General features: G+C 39.2%; 1 protein-coding gene across 1 annotated transcript in view; it reads left to right on the plus strand.

Moving 5' to 3' along the window:
* LOC107683962 (nesprin-2-like) overlaps nucleotides 1-15,295 on the plus strand; it is a 98,090-nt gene that overhangs the window by 25,539 nt on the left and 57,256 nt on the right. Inside the window, exons 31-42 of the mRNA XM_016480065.1 lie at nucleotides 216-371; nucleotides 448-598; nucleotides 811-969; nucleotides 1,063-1,230; nucleotides 1,806-1,907; nucleotides 2,123-2,317; nucleotides 2,531-2,974; nucleotides 3,842-3,976; nucleotides 6,896-8,611; nucleotides 9,753-9,944; nucleotides 10,348-10,503; nucleotides 11,502-11,743. Coding sequence (XP_016335551.1) covers nucleotides 216-371; nucleotides 448-598; nucleotides 811-969; nucleotides 1,063-1,230; nucleotides 1,806-1,907; nucleotides 2,123-2,317; nucleotides 2,531-2,974; nucleotides 3,842-3,976; nucleotides 6,896-8,611; nucleotides 9,753-9,944; nucleotides 10,348-10,503; nucleotides 11,502-11,743 — 3,816 coding nt within the window. The remainder of the gene's footprint in view (nucleotides 1-215; nucleotides 372-447; nucleotides 599-810; nucleotides 970-1,062; nucleotides 1,231-1,805; nucleotides 1,908-2,122; nucleotides 2,318-2,530; nucleotides 2,975-3,841; nucleotides 3,977-6,895; nucleotides 8,612-9,752; nucleotides 9,945-10,347; nucleotides 10,504-11,501; nucleotides 11,744-15,295) is intronic.

Raw genomic sequence — 15,295 nt, forward strand, 5'->3', positions numbered from 1 at the left:
ACAATATATATAGACATGTATATAAATAAGATAAATTTATAAATGTTGTGATTGATGCATGAGTGCTTTCTCACAGTAACACCTATATTTGATCCATTTCAGATAGTTTAAAAAATGTGGAATGACTTCTGAGAATTTTATACCTCTAAATTGATTACAGTAAAGGAGACGATATGCCTCTGTCGTAATCTCACCAGTGTCTCTCTCTTTCTCAGGTTACGCTTCTTGACAGACATGGAGAGCAAACTGTTTGCACTACGCTCAGAGATTCAGGATCTGAGAAATACTTGTGCACAGACAAGCACCTCAGAGACAGCCATCAGCGAGCTGCAGACGCAATGGGAAAACGCACAGAGAGCAGTCACAGAGAGGTGATGAGAAATGCACATGATTATAGTAAAGCACTTTGTGAAATGCCATTTCACAAGTTTCATGCTTCTGTTTCAGTCGTGAACAGTGTGTCTGTCTGAGCGAACTACTGAAGAAGTTCCAGAGCTGCCGAAATCGCTTAGGCAGCACTTTGCAGAAAGCAGAGCAGACTATTGGTGATCAGGCCTCCTATATGGGCAAAGACAACCTGCAGCTCCTGATCAGTAAGGTACAGAAATACTGAAAAATCCTGAGTACAGTGCTTCCATTCTTGGTGGACTGCAGATGGCAGTATTAACTGCATCATTTTAGATGATTTTTAGTATTAACTGCAGACTAATATTTTGTAAAATGTATACAGTTTATTCCTTAGATAAAACTGGGGTCAGAATGAGTATAAATAACTGCATGACTATGTGATGATTTTGTGTATGTGTGCAGGTGACCAGTATAAAGTCAGATCTCAGTGGTCTTGGGGACGGGGTGGAGGAGTTCAGAGCTGTGTGTCGTCAGCTGCAGTCTCTGATGAGAAGGATCCCAGATTGTGCAGACGCTCCATTTGAGAGTGAGGCTGACACCCTCATGGACCGCTGGCTTGATGTATGTTCCCTCAGTAATGCCGTAATGTGATAGAAATACTCTCACTCTATTTTCCTAATAATGTTCAGTGTTTGCATTAACCTGTGATTTCAGGTCAACGAGAAGGCAGACTGTCATCTGGACAACCTTCAAGCTGGCTTTTCACTTTGGGAAAAACTCCTACTGTTGGCTGGAGAGGTGGAGGGCTGGAGCGCCCAAAAGCTGATGACACTTGCTGAGTCACACCCCTTTCAGACAGAGCAGGATGTGTCTGCCATGCAGGTGAATCCTTTGTCAGCTGACAAACCTTTTTTTGGTATAACTTTCAAATACACTTTTTTTTTTTAGAATTGGAGACCAATGTTAAATATTTTGGATGTTAAATGAGAAAAATAAATCATTGTAACTTGTCATCAACTGAACATTTATGGAAAGAAACATGATATTGTTAGTGATATTTACATTACCATTCAAATGTTTGGGCTAAGTAAGATTTTTCTTTTAAATAAAGGATGCGTTAAATTGATCAAAAGAAAATAAGGAACAAAATATTTATATTTCCAATAAATGCTGTTCTTTTGAACTTTGTCTTAATCAAGGAATCCAGAAAAAAAAAATGTATTATGGTTTCCACAAAAAACAGCTGTTTTTATCATTGATAATAAGAAATGTTTCTTGAACAAATCAGCATATTAGAACGATTGAGAATATTTCTTTCTGAAGGATCATTTGACTCTGAAGACTAGAGTAATGGCTGCTGAAAATTCAGCTTGGCCATCACAGGAATAAATTACATATTACAGATTTTACTGTATTTTTGATCAAATAAATGTCTCAACTATAATTGTTTTGCACAGGATGAGCTCAGGATTCAAGAGGAGAACACTGAACATTTCCATCGCAGATCTTCAGAGATCCAGGAGCTGCTGCAGAGTCGCGAGTTCCCACTGGAGCTACAGGTGATTTCAGACACACCAGCAACTTTTCACAATGCAATTTTTTTTTTTCATTAATGCTAGACAATGTGTAATGAGATTTGTATGCAAAAATGATGTGATATACTGTGGTAAACCTATATATAGGTATAGGTAAACCTCATGTATTAGTATTAACCAGGCTAGCACATTGACCACTCTTTAAATTTCAGCAAATTCACTGTAGTTTATTTTTAAAGGTGATTGAGAGCCAGCTGAGGAAGAAGATGGCAGAGGTGAAGGAGCTCTTTTCTGAGACCAGTGATGTTTTTAGACAACTGGAAGCTGCCAAGGGGAAGGTGGCATCTGATATCGCAGATCACCTGTCCTCCATTCAGACTATCACAAATGCACTGACTACATCTGAGAGCCCACTGGTCCTCAAAACAATCCAGGTGAATGTTTATGCTTTAAGACTAAGCTGAGAACACATTCAAATGCAATGCAGCAGTGTAGTGAAGTTCAGTTTTGGCCCGTTTTGATCTACATGTGCACAATGCCTCTGTCACATACTGCACTTGATTTTAAATCTATTTAAACCTTCAATCAGTTCACCTAAAATGTTTTTTGATGAGCTAATCCTTTAATGTAACCGTTTTGGCTGGCAGGTCTTATCGGCGCAGTTGCAAGCGGAGGCAGAGCAGGCAGATGCATTACTGCAGCAGATAAGTCTTCTGGCAAGCATTGCAGGTCTAGAAAACCTGCAGACGCTGGCTGAAGATGGAGCTCACCTTCGAGAAAGCATCTGCATGGCCAGAGAGCTGGCCACAGAGAAGAGAGAGCAAGCAATGAACCCAAACAGACCTGAAAATCAAATGGTCCAAGACCCTAAGCACATCAAGCCCTTGACTGAAAAAACAGAAGATACTGTGCCAGAGATACAGTCTGAATCTAATGGTAAAACAGAGGAACAGTCAAAAGGAGGCAAGACACAGGATGAGTTGAAGGACTTCAAAGAGCAGGCCTGCAGCTGGGCCGGTGAACTGCATCTGAAGGGAGATTTGCAGGTTTCTGAGGATGTGAACAGATGGGAGAAACTCACAGCAGTGCAGGTACTTTTCTTGCCATGGGTCTGTTTGTTCTCAAAGGGTGTGCATCTTTAAAATACCTGAACTGAAATAAGAGCATTTTTAGCTTTGAGAACTAGAATCAGTTTGTTTCTTGGTAACTACTTCAGATCTAAGAGTTATGCACTGTCTATTAACAGCAATATAAATTCTATTTCAGCTCGTCATATAGTAAAAGAAGCATCTGACGCACTAAAGGAAATTTATTTTTGAACAGATCATTTCTACTTGCACTGCCTATTATAAAATAATATAATATAATATTTTTTTTTATTACAGAAAATAATATGTGACCCTGGACCACAAAACCAGTCATAAGGGTCAATTTTTCGAAATTGAGATTTATACATCATCTGAAATCTGAATAAATAAGCTTTCCATTGATATATGGTTTGTTAGGATAGGACAATATTTGGCTGAGATACAACTATTTGAAAATCTGGAATCCGAGGGTGCAAAAAAATCAAAATATTGAGAAAATCGCCTTTAAAGTTGTCCAAATGAAGTTCTTAGCAATGCATATTACTAATCAAAAGTTTTAATATATTTACAGTAGGAAATTTACAAAATATCTTCATGGAACATATTTACTTAATATTCTAATGATTTTTGGTTTTGGCATAAAAGAAAAATCAATAATTTTGACCCATACAAAGTATTTTTGGCTATTGCTACAAATACACCCCAGCGACTTAAGACTGATTTTGTGCTCCAGGGTCACAGTATTAGGTGTTTAATTTGCAGTAATAGCTGAACATTTTGTGGCTGTAATGTATCTCCATAAAAGGTTCACAGACATCTTTATCTGCTGCAGTCATGTTTATGTGTAATTGTGTTAATGTTTTTGTTCAGGATGTGTGTGTTGATCTTGGTGAGAGTATGACTGAGGAGCTGAAGTGTGCAATGTTAATACAACAGAGCCACGAGAGTCTGGACTCTCCACAGGGTCGGATAGAGGGCAGCTTTAATGACTCAAATACATTAAAGGTAAAAGATGCAGCCAAAAACCATTCACTCACAATCATACATGCTCAAATGTAAAATACTGTACCACTAAACTTACACTTTTGCTTTGTTTTAGAAATGTATTTGTTACTAACTCCTCAGCAAGGTTATACTTTCATCCTTTTCAAATTAGTAATTGTCAAAGTATTGAATATTTTTACATTTGATTTAAATTCGGTGAAGTTTTAGTTAACTTGAGATAAGCAAATCTTTTACATTCAAAGCCATCTTTAAACTGCAGTGGAGATGATATCCTTGATTAGCCTTTTCCAGACGCCTGATGTAATGAGACTAACTGCCTTGGTGGATTCTCGGTAGGCTGTAGAACAAGTGGAAGGAAACTTTCTAGAGGTTGAGAAATTGTCTGAGGTCCTGCAGACAAGCTGTACTCCAGATGGTCAGACTGCTCTCTCTCAAGAAGCTCAAACATTGTTTGGAAAGACACCAGCCCTGAGGAAGATCTTGGAAGATGAGAGGACTCAGGAAGGGAACTCTGATCCAGTTCAATGTTCCATTCAGTGCATCGAGCCTCAGCAGCCTGGAGTGTCCACAGAGGAGCTCCAGTCAGTTTTTTGTCCATGCAATGTATGTAAAGCTGGCTGCACACTAGACGATTTTCAAATCTTAAAAGATTTTAAAACCATGGGAGACCACAGACATGAAGACAGCTCAAACGATTTTTAGCCTTATAATCCTCTGAATGCGCACACTAGATGATTAGACCAGACCACGAGACCACATACTTGATGAATGTAGGACATTTCACAGTGACACGAGATCTCTCCTGGCATGTGTTCTGTTGCACAGTGAAAAACAAAGTATAGAAAAGAATATGGGTGATGTTCTCTGCTTTCATGGCACGTTTGTGGCTGCCAAGTTTCAGCTACAGAAGCATGCAACATCCGGTAGGTGACACTTGCTCGCTCTCATTGGCTATCGCGGGTATCACGTCAGAGGCAGCCCGATCAAGAGAGATTTTAGTTCGGCGATGCTCCGTCTCAATCGGGAGCAGTTAAATAATCGTAATGACCCCACACAATAGAGGATTTTTTGGACAAAAAATCGCTTGCGACAAGCTCCGAATCGGGCCACACCCCCCGATCGTTCGGGGGTGCAAATCGGGCTTAAATCTGCTTTCATGGCACGTTTGTGGCTGCCAAGTTTCAGCTACAGAAGCATGCAACATCCGGTAGGTGACACTTGCTCGCTCTCATTGGCTATCGCGGGTATCACGTCAGAGGCAGCCCGATCAAGAGTCGTAAATATCAGACATGTTTGATATTTACGATTTGAGTTCGGCGACGCTCCGTCTCGATCTGGAGCAGATAAATGTTTTTTGGACAAAAAATTGCTTGCGACGAGCCGTGAATCGGGCCACACCCCCCGATCGTTCGGGGGTGCAAATCGGGCTTAAAATCGGCCTTAAAATCCTCTAGTGTGCGGCCAGCCTAAGTGACTTTTATTGAATGTAAAAAATTACTGAGACATTTTTCAAAACATCTTGTTTTCAGTAAAAAGTAAGTCAATACAGGTTTAGAATGAGTTGAGGGTGAGTAAACAATGACAGAATTTGTGTTTGGAGAGGAATCTCTTGTCTGCAATTATTCTTTGACAGACGTACACTGCTTTTTTTTTCTGGGTCTGGTTTTGGTGTTGGCAGGAGAAATGCAATTGAGTGTACCACGGTGGCATGAGCACAAATTACTCTATCCTAGTGAAAACCTGCTAAATGGAGTACCCACTCTGTTCTTTGTCTAGGGCCATTAATGAAGGACGCACTTCATTGCTTTTAAGTACTTGTTTTTTACCTGTTCTCTGAGAAAAATGCTGGATGCTGGATGATTTGCTTTGTGGCACATCACTTTAAGCAGGTGCATTTCTGATGTCAAAGCTTATCTTTAGACTGCATTATCCGCATTATTCTGCTCTGCTTGATGGTTTCTCTTATTCTTTTATTTAGAGAGTTGGAAAGTGTGGTACAGTGGGTTGCGCTCATGCTGACAGCATAAAAGGCCTTTGTGAATTACTTGGGTGAAGGATTAATAATAATAATAATAATAATAATAATAATGCATTTTATTTATATCGCACTTTTCTGAAACTCAAAGCACTACACAGCGTAAAATAATAACAATAAAGTACGACTAAATAACAAAGTACACTCAGACGGCTTTGAAAAGACTTTAATTTATATGAAGGCTTCTGAAGAAAACACAAACCAGAAAAGCGGAGAATAAGAGACAACTAAGTTACAAATATAAGCAGGGGCTGTCCCATGAATAGCTTTAAATGTTAGAATCAAAATTTTAAATTCAATACGTGCATGTATGGGAAGTTATGAGTGCAAGTTTCAAAGTATCTGGGAAATTTGCTGACAAGCAGTTGTGTAAGTCAGTACCTGAGCGTCTGAATTCTGAATATATTGCAATTTCTTGATAGACTTATCAGGGAGACCAAAATAAAGTAATAATCAAGCCTTGACATAATAAAGGCATGGATAATCCTTTCTGCATCAGGCAATGATAGAGAAGATTGAGGTCTGGCTATTTCTTAGGTGGAAAAATTCAGCTTTTGAGACCATTTTAATATGGGTATCAAAAGAGTCATTAATCAAATTGGAACTATTGAATTTATGCAAAGCCGTTGACATACCAACAAATAAATTTCAGTTTTTGACTCAGTTTAAGCAACCTGCTCCAGTGTAAAACTCGATTTAGAGCTTGATTTAGACTATTTAAAACAGGGACGGTTTCAGATAAATGTTTAGGTATGCAGTATCCGTTATAGCTTTATTTAAAAAAAATCATATAACAAATGTCCAGGAGCTGAATAAACACACATATATTGCTGAATGGTGTTTATCAATTTTGGGTCATAATAGTTATGTTTTTGTGATTGCAGGTTGCCGCTGACAGTGAAGTGGATGACATAAATCGTATGAATGTAAAATTCTTGCCCACAAAGGAAGTTAGTGAAACAGAAGATCTATCACCTTGCTCAGAACAACAAGCAACCGAAGATCTTGGGAACCTTCCATCAGGCCACGACTCAAATAAGCAGCTGTTCATGTCTGGATCTCAAGAGATGGATGGAACTGGATCTGCATTAAGAGAAGGTGACAGCAAATCCACTCATGGCTCATCCTGTGAATCATTAAAGCCTGTCTTTACCATAGTGCTGGACTCTGATCTTACCAAACCCGACCAAAACCCACTAACACAAGCTGTCCCAGCTTCTTCAACTAAATGGGATACTGTTTCAGTTTTTCATGATAGGACCGCAGAGACATCAGCGGATGGCTTGAAACTCTTGGAAGTCAAACCAAATGATGATTTAGCTGTGGATGAAGAACATGATGCAATAAGCTCTTCTGATGAACCTCTACATTTATGTGCTGATCTTTCAAAATCAGAAATGCAGTTTAAAGAAAACAGCCACACCGATAATATTGAACCCACTCATTCTGATCTAGACCTTGATTTCAGGCCTAAACCAGAGAAGGACTCATCTACTCAAGCATTTGACCCAATACTTTCATACCCAGAGAAGCATCAAGGAAGCTCTGGAACTGCTAAGAAAGTATTTACCATCATCCTGGATGTTGATACCCCTGCATTATCATCAGACAGGTATCAATCACTGCAAGAGACACAGTGTACAAGTCCTGAAGACTCGACCACAGATGAATTCTCCCATTCAGATGTAAAAAATCAACATAGGATCTCCTCTGGTACTGAGAAACCTGAAGGCCAAATGGCTGAGCTAGATTTATCAGAAGAGTCCAATGTGAAATCAAGTAGCTCTGAAATGCAGCCAAGACAGAAGGCAGCTAAGATTATCCAAGCCCAAACCTCTGAGGTCATGGAGATTGATGTTCAAAAAGATGAAAAAGAGAAGCAACATGAAGTCACTGATGCAGAAACATCAAGTCAAATGGATGTCCACACTGGAGAAGGCAATGAGTCAGGGTCTGTAGTTCACCAGCAGGATGTCCCAGTGTTGGAGAGTCATGATGAGGATGACAAAAACACCATTGAAGAGGCTTCAAATGAAGCAAAACCCCTTCAAAAGCCTCCAAAAGTTGCTAAAGGCAGGAACAAGAACAGAAAACCAGCTGGTGTAGAAAAAGCAAACAATGTCAGTAATAAAAAGCGGAACGCATGTAAATCTCAACAGAAGAACACAACTGACTCAGAAAGCCTTCAAACTTCTGAGGTCAGGTTGCCCGACACCACAGATACTTCACTGACTGTGTCTTCGGACTTTAGTCAGCCAAACACTGCAAAGCCACTGAGCACACAAGACAAACTAACAGTGGACACTGTGCAGAAAGAGACCTTGAATCAAATGGAGACAGAGGATGGACATTTTGAAAATGTTAGCATCTCACTTGCCGGAGGTGCCCATATTAGTACCACAGATAGTGTGGTTTTAGCAGCAGAGGGGTCTGTGCAGTCAACACATACAGAGGACTCCGAATTAACGGCAACAGATTCTTCATCTGTTGTGACAGCTGACTATATAACGCAAATTCCTACCGCAGTCCTATCAGAGTCACAACCCAGCCATGCTGAAGCTCGGAGGACAGAGGATTCAGATGGCAGTTTCCCTTTGCAGGTAAGATTAAAATGGTTGTTTTCTTATAGAAATAAAAAAAGAAATACAGGCAATCTATTGCACAAGTCTCATTTGACATCACTCTCAAACACCATGGTGGTCATGTTCCATACCTGAATTAACCCTTGTGTGGTGTTCATATTTTTGTTACTCAGCCAGTGTTCGTGGGTCTGGTGGACCTGCAGTTCTGGGTTTTTAATTCAACAAAATAAAAAATTATATGTAAAAATACTCAACAGATGTTTACTTCATCCCAATTACAAGTAATATAAACAGCATGTAAGGTCAAAATTTGCCCTTTACCTTTGTTAGATCACATTTATGAATTAAAGTGCTACAACCTTGTGCCTTGTGGCTTTTGTTAAAGTATATCAGTGAATGAAAATCATTGAAATGGTCATTGAAATGATTTTAAAAGCTGTATAATTTGCGCTGAGACAATTAAAGTAATTTTCTTCTTTTGGGATATTTAAGATGCCCATGGTTTCAAAAAATGATCTGAAAGAACTTTCATCATATGAATGTGTCCTAATTATTCCAAGCTGTGCGAAAGACTGGCATTGACCATTTTTATGTGCACTCAAAGCAGTTAGTTCAACAATTGATTCACAATTTGTTTCCTTGCTCTTTTTGCCAGTGCAGTTGAACAGTAATTTTACACCAAAATATTATTTAATGAATGCATGATTTGATTTGATTTTATTATTTTCCATAGGCATCACTCACGGATCATTCCATGTGTTGGCATTCTAATAGATATCACCCTCTAGCCTTTATCATGGTTGTAGTTTGGCACTTATCCATTTGCTTTGGTAACAGGTATTGTTTCTGTGAGCAAGTACTTCATTAGGCTTCGTTATACCAACTACATTTTGTTAGCATTACTTCCTGCAGTACCGCCTCCTGAGTTTGTTTTAGGCCTGAAGGCACACCACGCCTTTTAGAGGGAAGACTCAATTCTTCCCTCAGAAGAATTCCTTGTTCTTCCAAAGCAGCATTCCTTGTTCTTCCGAAACCGTGCCTTAACGAGTCAACAGCAGAGCTGTTTCTCTTTTAAACGAGCTCTGAAAGCAGGTGCAAGCAATGTTGTGGTGAAATTTTTCATTGGAATATAAACTATGACACTTTTGCTTTATTGTAGTATGAAGAAATGCACAGAGTCAATTCACATCCATCTGCCGGGAACAAAACGCCCCAAAACAGAGGATCAGTACCAGACGGTGAGGATAAAACGAGGCATGTGGAGCAGCCTACTGGGACACATGTGTGGGCCGTTTTACTGAACACCATCACTAATGTTCAGCCACTACTGATGACCAGTCACGGTTCTGAGGTATGTACCTGTATGTAAACACATTATGATTTTATTCTGAATTGTTCAAGGAACATCTAGAAGAACTCAAGCAGATTCGGTGAACTTAACATTTGGGCTTTTGACAGAAAAAAAGGCTTCAGCTCAAACCAAAATTAACTTTTCCTCTCAAATATAACTGTTATCTGTTAATCAACTCATTTTTAGTTAGTTTTTGACTTGAAGACCATATATTCCCTCAAGTTTTCTAGGAGGAAATTGCACAGGAAGGAGGAATTTCCTGTGATATGTGCTGCTTTTAACTGTACCATTTTAGTCCTATCTGTTTTACATTTTTTTCACTTTAGTTTTTCATTTTTTTTAAACTACCCGTATTATTAAAAATTATTTTTATACAAATTTTAATACTTTAATTTTTTTGCAGGAATCTAGACCAAGGAAAGATTCCTTGTTTCAGAATTCATTGCTCTTAGAGTCTGAGAGCAGTCTGGCATGGACTGTCCTGTGGGTGTTCAGATGTCGGTACCGACCGGCCCAACTCAGCATTGCACATATGACTCATCAGCTGGAAGAAGCTGAGGTACAGTACATTACCTCATTGCACTTTCTCCAAAACCTTCAGCTGTGAACAGCTGCTGACAGTAAAAGATGTGAGTACTAGTCATGAAGATCTAATCTACCGTTTTCGATAAGAGCCGGAACAACCCCTCATTAGCTTCAGGAGATGTCTGATTACAAAACATATGACTAATTCAATTCAAGTTTATTTGTATAGCGCTTTTCACGATACAAATCTTGCAAAGCAGCTTTACAGAAAATGTAAGTTTCTATTTTAAAGTTTCTACATTATATTTAGTAGTAGCTTATCAGTGGAGACTATGTCAAGTTGATGTCCATATGGCAGAAATGTACAGTAAAATTCATGTAGTTAATGACATGTAATCAAACAGACGGTGAACACTATTAACTGCAATGATTATGTGTTGTGATTAAACTTCTAGCAAAATTTGGTCGTTTTGTATGTTGTTTGAGGGTTGGCATCATCTGAGGTCCTCTGAGGGGTTGGCATCATCTCTTCTCAGGTGTTCGTCATCTCAGATCTTCGTAAGGGTTGGATCCAGACTGAAGCTTCTGTAATTCCTAGTTACCTCAGGATGCCAACCCCGTGTCAGAAACAGAAAAGCAAATAGAGACACAATTAGCGTAGCTGCTGTTCCAACCAAGCAAAAATTACTTAAAATGAAGCAGAACTTATTCAGATTTCCAGGTCAAATGTAATCAGATTTGTAACTGATGATGTCAACTCCTTTGTTTAAAAGGTGAGATGTTCTTGCTTCCATTGGAGCTCAAGATGATCCTTAGATAAATCATGCTGGTGAAACATTATTAGGTTTTACATAAATATCTGGGGTTTATGCAGCTTGACTGCTCCTTTAGCAGAAGGGACAAACCAAATACTAAAACCTTCTGAAATTTATATACAGTACATTCATGTATCATGCACCCGAGTGAAACTTTCTAACTATAACCATTTAAAATGACAGTAAATGTTATGACATGTCTATCTGTGTGTCATAGATCTGCCGGCAGTATGTCTTGGAGCAGGTGGCTAGACTGCCTCAAAGTGAATCTAGTGCAGGACGCTCTACAAAGCCTGAGCAGATCATAGAGGGCAGATGGAACACAGTACTGATGGATACCTCAACTATGGTGGAGTACAAAAAGACACAGCTTCAGCAGGTCACACAGTACCACCAGCAAAAACAGGCTCTCGCGGATACTCTACACAACCTGGAGGCTGAGCTCAGCACACTGACACAGTGAGCATCCTTGACATTTTTTGTGTGTGTGTGTTCAGGTATACCCTACAAAGATGGCAATATCCAAAATTATTGTCCTTGTGCTGACATTTTTTGGTCTCCATGAGGAAAACAGCTTATCAATCATACAGAATGAAGTTTTTTGAAAATCTGCTGAAAGTTTTGTGTGAGGGTAGGTTTAGGGGTAGGGTAAGGGGATAGAAAATACAGTTTGTACAGTATAAAATCATTACATATGGAATTTCCCCATTAACCATGGAAACCCTGTGTGTGAGTGAGTGAGTGTGTGTGAGTGAGTGTGTGTGTAAATTCATCTTTAACATAGATGAGATGATCCTAAAATGTATTTACCTTTACCTTTAAATGTATTTACATTTATCTGTGCCTTAGTGTTCAACTTCAAACTGTACTTGAAAATAAATTAATTTGTAATGTAATCAAACAGACGGTGAACACTATTAACTGCAATGATTATGTGTTGTGATTAAACTTCTAGCAAAATTTGGTCGTTTTGTATGTTGTTTGAGGGTTGGCATCATCTGAGGTCCTCTGAGGGGTTGGCATCATCTCTTCTCAGGTGTTCGTCATCTCAGATCTTCGTAAGGGTTGGATCCAGACTGAAGCTTCTGTAATTCCTAGTTACCTCAGGATGCCAACCCCGTGTCAGAAACAGAAAAGCAAATAGAGACACAATTAGCGTAGCTGCTGTTCCAACCAAGCAAAAATTACTTAAAATGAAGCAGAACTTATTCAGATTTCCAGGTCAAATGTAATCAGATTTGTAACTGATGATGTCAACTCCTTTGTTTAAAAGGTGAGATGTTCTTGCTTCCATTGGAGCTCAAGATGATCCTTAGATAAATCATGCTGGTGAAACATTATTAGGTTTTACATAAATATCTGGGGTTTATGCAGCTTGACTGCTCCTTTAGCAGAAGGGACAAACCAAATACTAAAACCTTCTGAAATTTATATACAGTACATTCATGTATCATGCACCCGAGTGAAACTTTCTAACTATAACCATTTAAAATGACAGTAAATGTTATGACATGTCTATCTGTGTGTCATAGATCTGCCGGCAGTATGTCTTGGAGCAGGTGGCTAGACTGCCTCAAAGTGAATCTAGTGCAGGACGCTCTACAAAGCCTGAGCAGATCATAGAGGGCAGATGGAACACAGTACTGATGGATACCTCAACTATGGTGGAGTACAAAAAGACACAGCTTCAGCAGGTCACACAGTACCACCAGCAAAAACAGGCTCTCGCGGATACTCTACACAACCTGGAGGCTGAGCTCAGCACACTGACACAGTGAGCATCCTTGACATTTTTTGTGTGTGTGTGTTCAGGTATACCCTACAAAGATGGCAATATCCAAAATTATTGTCCTTGTGCTGACATTTTTTGGTCTCCATGAGGAAAACAGCTTATCAATCATACAGAATGAAGTTTTTTGAAAATCTGCTGAAAGTTTTGTGTGAGGGTAGGTTTAGGGGTAGGGTAAGGGGATAGAAAATACAGTTTGTACAGTATAAAATCATTACATATGGAATTTCCCCATTAACCATGGAAACCCTGTGTGTGAGTGAGTGAGTGTGTGTGAGTGAGTGTGTGTGTAAATTCATCTTTAACATAGATGAGATGATCCTAAAATGTATTTACCTTTACCTTTAAATGTATTTACATTTATCTGTGCCTTAGTGTTCAACTTCAAACTGTACTTGAAAATAAATTAATTTGTAATAGAATTAATATTCTGAAACAGTAACATGGAAGAAAGCAAAGTTAAAAACTTACTTTAAAATAGACAGAGATAGATAGATAGACAAACAGACAGACAGACAGACCAATCTTCTTTTAAATGTATTGTTCTTGTAAAATAGTTAATGAAGTAAACTGCTGGAAATAGTCATAATAAAGAATGAGTGGGTGTGTCCATTACTTGTACTGTACCTGTATTGCAGGGGTGTGTCTACGTGGTGGCCAGGGGTGGCACCGGCCCCCCCTGAAATTTGGCTGGCCACCCCAGGTGCCCCCCCCTACCAGATGTCTTGCCATAGGCTTGTTTTTAGTAAATTTGTAATTTTAGGCAGTTTCTATAGTGTGATCTTAATGACAATGTCGAGAGCGCATAATGTTACGCGATCCATGTGTGCGAGGACGAATCTCTCCACTCCCAAGTGGATTTCCTTCACTCACACAAAACTGGACGTGTGCTTTTAACATACATCGTTCCGCAAACACAACCCCCCTCCCCCGGCCACCCTCTTTTGAGCCAGTGCCCCCGACTGGCTCCCCCATTTAAAATGCTATAGACACGCCCCTGCTGTATTGGTAGTGTAGATATTAGGGATGTTCATTTTAACCGGTTAACCGACTGTAAGAATTTTGACCGATTAATACAATCAGTTAAATGGTTTAAAAAGTCCATTTAATTATTTATTTTTTTCAGTAATTTATAAAAATATTTAAAACGGTTTGCTGCATGGTTAAAATACACTATGCGTATAAAAAATTTGTTTTTTAGGGGGGAAAAAAACCAAGTCGCGTATAAGTCGCATTTTATTATTTCATTCAGAAATAGACCTAATGCAGACGCGAAATGTTTACAAACATCATAATAAACGCTGTAAACATAGCTAGTGTTAGTTCCCCTCACTCCACAACAAATCCTTTCAATTAACAGTATTTAGAAAAGAATTAAAGAATTAAAAATATAAGAAGCTATAGCAATATAAATGACAAGCCAAAATGAATTAATTTAGGTTAAAACAAAACTGAAACCAATGTTGGGTCTCTCATTCCACACAAAATCAAATGTGTCCGTATTCGCGATGTATTTGATCAAGGTAGCAAAGCTGTGCCCGGCGCCCATGTGGCACCGGCGCAATCACTTGAATTTTTTCCTTCTAAAGCCCGGCTCACACTGCAATTTTGGCCACTATTTGGTCGTCTGAGACAAATTTTGAAAATCCTAAAAGATTCCTATAATCCTAGGCTAAAATCTGTAGTCTTTGATCGTTAGTTTGACATGTTCACCGACAGCCGATTAATGGCCATTGCGATCAAATTTTACCTCCGACGAACTTCTGGCAGTGTCAGAAGTTTTGGCGCACAGTCCTGCAGTGTGACATCTCCTACGACGAATGTCAAATTATCTCAGTTTTTCCAGAATTAATGCTAGAGATTTCTTCTAACCGCATAAACTCCGGCGCTCCTGTCCTCCGCTCACGGAATTCATCTGATATATTGCCTTTGCTATGATAAACACCGGTTGCGCTGCTGTTTTCGTGTGGGTGTGTAGTGCTGCTTGCACTATTCTGCATAAATACGCCGGTATTGCCGCCATTCATATACTTTTAATGATGAGCCAACATTACAGCCCCGCGTGCAATGCAGCTAGCAGTCACTGAACGTGTATGGGTTGATAAGGTAAAACTCCGGACAGGTTTTCTTGCACGCACCCGTTTTTAACGCATCTTGTGTTAAAAACTTACTTTAAAATAGACAGAGATAGATAGATAGATAGATAGATAGATAGATAGATA

This window comes from Sinocyclocheilus anshuiensis, unplaced genomic scaffold (genome assembly GCF_001515605.1).
Source record: "Sinocyclocheilus anshuiensis isolate Anshui unplaced genomic scaffold, SAMN03320099.WGS_v1.1 scaffold637, whole genome shotgun sequence".
In the NCBI taxonomy this organism is placed as follows: domain Eukaryota; kingdom Metazoa; phylum Chordata; class Actinopteri; order Cypriniformes; family Cyprinidae; genus Sinocyclocheilus; species Sinocyclocheilus anshuiensis.